Source organism: Echinops telfairi, unplaced genomic scaffold (assembly GCF_000313985.2).
Source record: "Echinops telfairi isolate 266 unplaced genomic scaffold, ASM31398v2 ScPeMD7_7420;HRSCAF=8458, whole genome shotgun sequence".
Classification (NCBI taxonomy): domain Eukaryota; kingdom Metazoa; phylum Chordata; class Mammalia; order Afrosoricida; family Tenrecidae; genus Echinops; species Echinops telfairi.
The window spans coordinates 51,350,309-51,352,462 of record NW_022111320.1 but is presented as its reverse complement, the minus strand read 5'-3'; the positions used below and the strand labels follow the sequence as shown (position 1 = coordinate 51,352,462).

General features: G+C 46.5%; 1 protein-coding gene across 1 annotated transcript in view; it reads right to left on the bottom strand.

Moving 5' to 3' along the window:
- RBM5 (RNA binding motif protein 5) overlaps window positions 1-2,077 on the bottom strand; it is a 23,172-nt gene extending 21,095 nt beyond the window's left edge. The window contains 2 exon segments of the mRNA XM_045297714.1: window positions 107-396; window positions 1,962-2,077. Coding sequence (XP_045153649.1) covers window positions 107-396; window positions 1,962-1,978 — 307 coding nt within the window. The 5' untranslated portion in view covers window positions 1,979-2,077.
- Between the last annotated feature and the right edge of the window lie 77 nt (window positions 2,078-2,154).

Below are 2,154 nucleotides of genomic sequence, written 5' to 3'. Positions count from 1 at the left end.
CTCAACCCTCCCTTGGGGCTTACAGCTAATCAAATAGATTTCAAAATTATAATGGTGGGCTTGAGTAGAATTGTCCACAGGGGTCACTTGCTCAAGTCAACTGCACCTAGGAGCTGTCTGCAGAAGGGCAATCGAGCTCCATGTTTGCTACATTTATTTCGAGAAGGCCGGCAAGTCTTGCGCATGCAGCTCATGACCCCAACGATGGCAGGGGCCGACTCGGCACTCACCTCTGGACTGTCATAGTCTCGGTAGTCGTCGTACCTATCACCTCTTCGGTCGTCACTGGACCTTTTGTAGTCCGAGTCCCTCCGCCGGCTTCTGGATTCCCGCTCATCGCGCTCGTCTCTGTCGATGATGGAGCCGTACCTCCCGCTCCGCTCGGTTCTGCTTACTCTGCCAAGGGAAGCACGCCCATTCACACCAACGCCAACTACATCTGGGGATTTCAGAGCGCCAGGCCACACACTGATACCACGGCTCGCTCTCCAAGATACACCCAGCATGGACGGCACTCCTTACCCTTTAGAATCAAGTCCAGGCGACAGAGACCAACACTGCGACAAACACCTGCGTCTTTAATGCACACATAACTCACAGGGTTTACAACTTTCTTTTGAGGACGAGGCAAGCTGTTCAAGTTTATTCTTGCATTTCCCCAAGCTGGTGGTCTACCTAGCTCCCCTTTCACTTCTTGATTCACGTTTTAAGTGACCAAAGATAGTGAGGAAGCAATTACTTGGATTCCACTCAATTTTGAAATATAACGCATGCAGGCTCAGTCACTCTTAAGAGTTATGTCTACCGGGAAACAGATCAACAAATGGATCAATCGCCTTTTTGACATAATTGTATACTCAGTCAAAAATCTACTAACAAGAGGTTTAAACCCATTTTATGACAGAATAGTTCATAAGTCGTTAATCTGGTTCATAAAACGACCCCAGGAGACAAAGAAAGTATCTACAAGGGCCATTTTTTAATATTGTTTTTTTCCCCTTCATTTCCCCCCAGATCATTTTATTGGGGGCTTATACAATTCTTATCACAATCCATACATACACCATTGTGGCAAGCACATATGTACATTTTTTTTCCGCATTTCTTTTTAAAAAATCATTTTATTGAGGGCTCGTACAATTCTTATCACAGTTCATATATACATCCATTGAGTCAAGCACATATGTACACCTGTTGCCCTCATCAATCTAAGGGCCATTTTTATGGGGCAAAAATATGATAAGAAAACCAGGGGACAAGTAGTTTAGGGCCAACTGATGACATGAGGTGACAGGGCAAACATTAATAATTTGGAGCCATAGACTGTTGGTATGGAATTAAAACACTGACGCCAGATGACCCAGGCGTTTCTCAACTATGGGCCACCCATTTGATTTGTCACAAACATGGGTGCTCATGCTGAGGGAGCAGGGGGCTAGACGGGTATGGTAAAAGTTGTAGGTTTAAATCAAATGGTCCGAGGAGGACTGTCCAAAGGCTACATGGTAGCCCATCCACCCACCCACTCCTCCGAACTTTCCCTCCCATGTGACTTCTCAGACACACAAGCTGAATCTGCACTGGCCAAGAGTGGGGAGGCCCTGTGAGCTTTCCTTACTGGCTCCTGCACAGGCTGCTGCTCACACCAGGAACCCTCAGGAGCCTGCTCCATCCCACTCCTTCCTTTGCCCAATTTTTACTTTTTCTTCAGGCTTGCTCTCAAAGAAGCTTCCCTGCCCATTTCTAAAACAAACCAAATGCTTCCTGTGTCTTCCATTAGCACCCCAAATCTCCCACAAGTACCTTTCATTGTCTCCCTGAGCAGCAAGTCGGGGAGAGCAGTGATCTTTATGAAGGCTAGCGATGCGATGCCCGGCACAAAGTATGCTCAACTATCTTTGAGGAACGACTCAGTCCTCCCAGATAGGTTGCTATTAAAACCCCGTACTGTACTTACGTACCGTTTGTCTGAACCCATTGTCCCGAAGATCTATCTCACTGCTCCAAAAGGCTCAAGTTGTGTGTGTGGTTTGTTTTGAGGAAGACTGGTTGCTGCAAACGTGAGAAATCATTCAATCAAACAGGGATGATCTTGGGGGTGGGATATGGGGACTACCAATAACTATTAAAGCCATCAAACATCAACACGAGCAC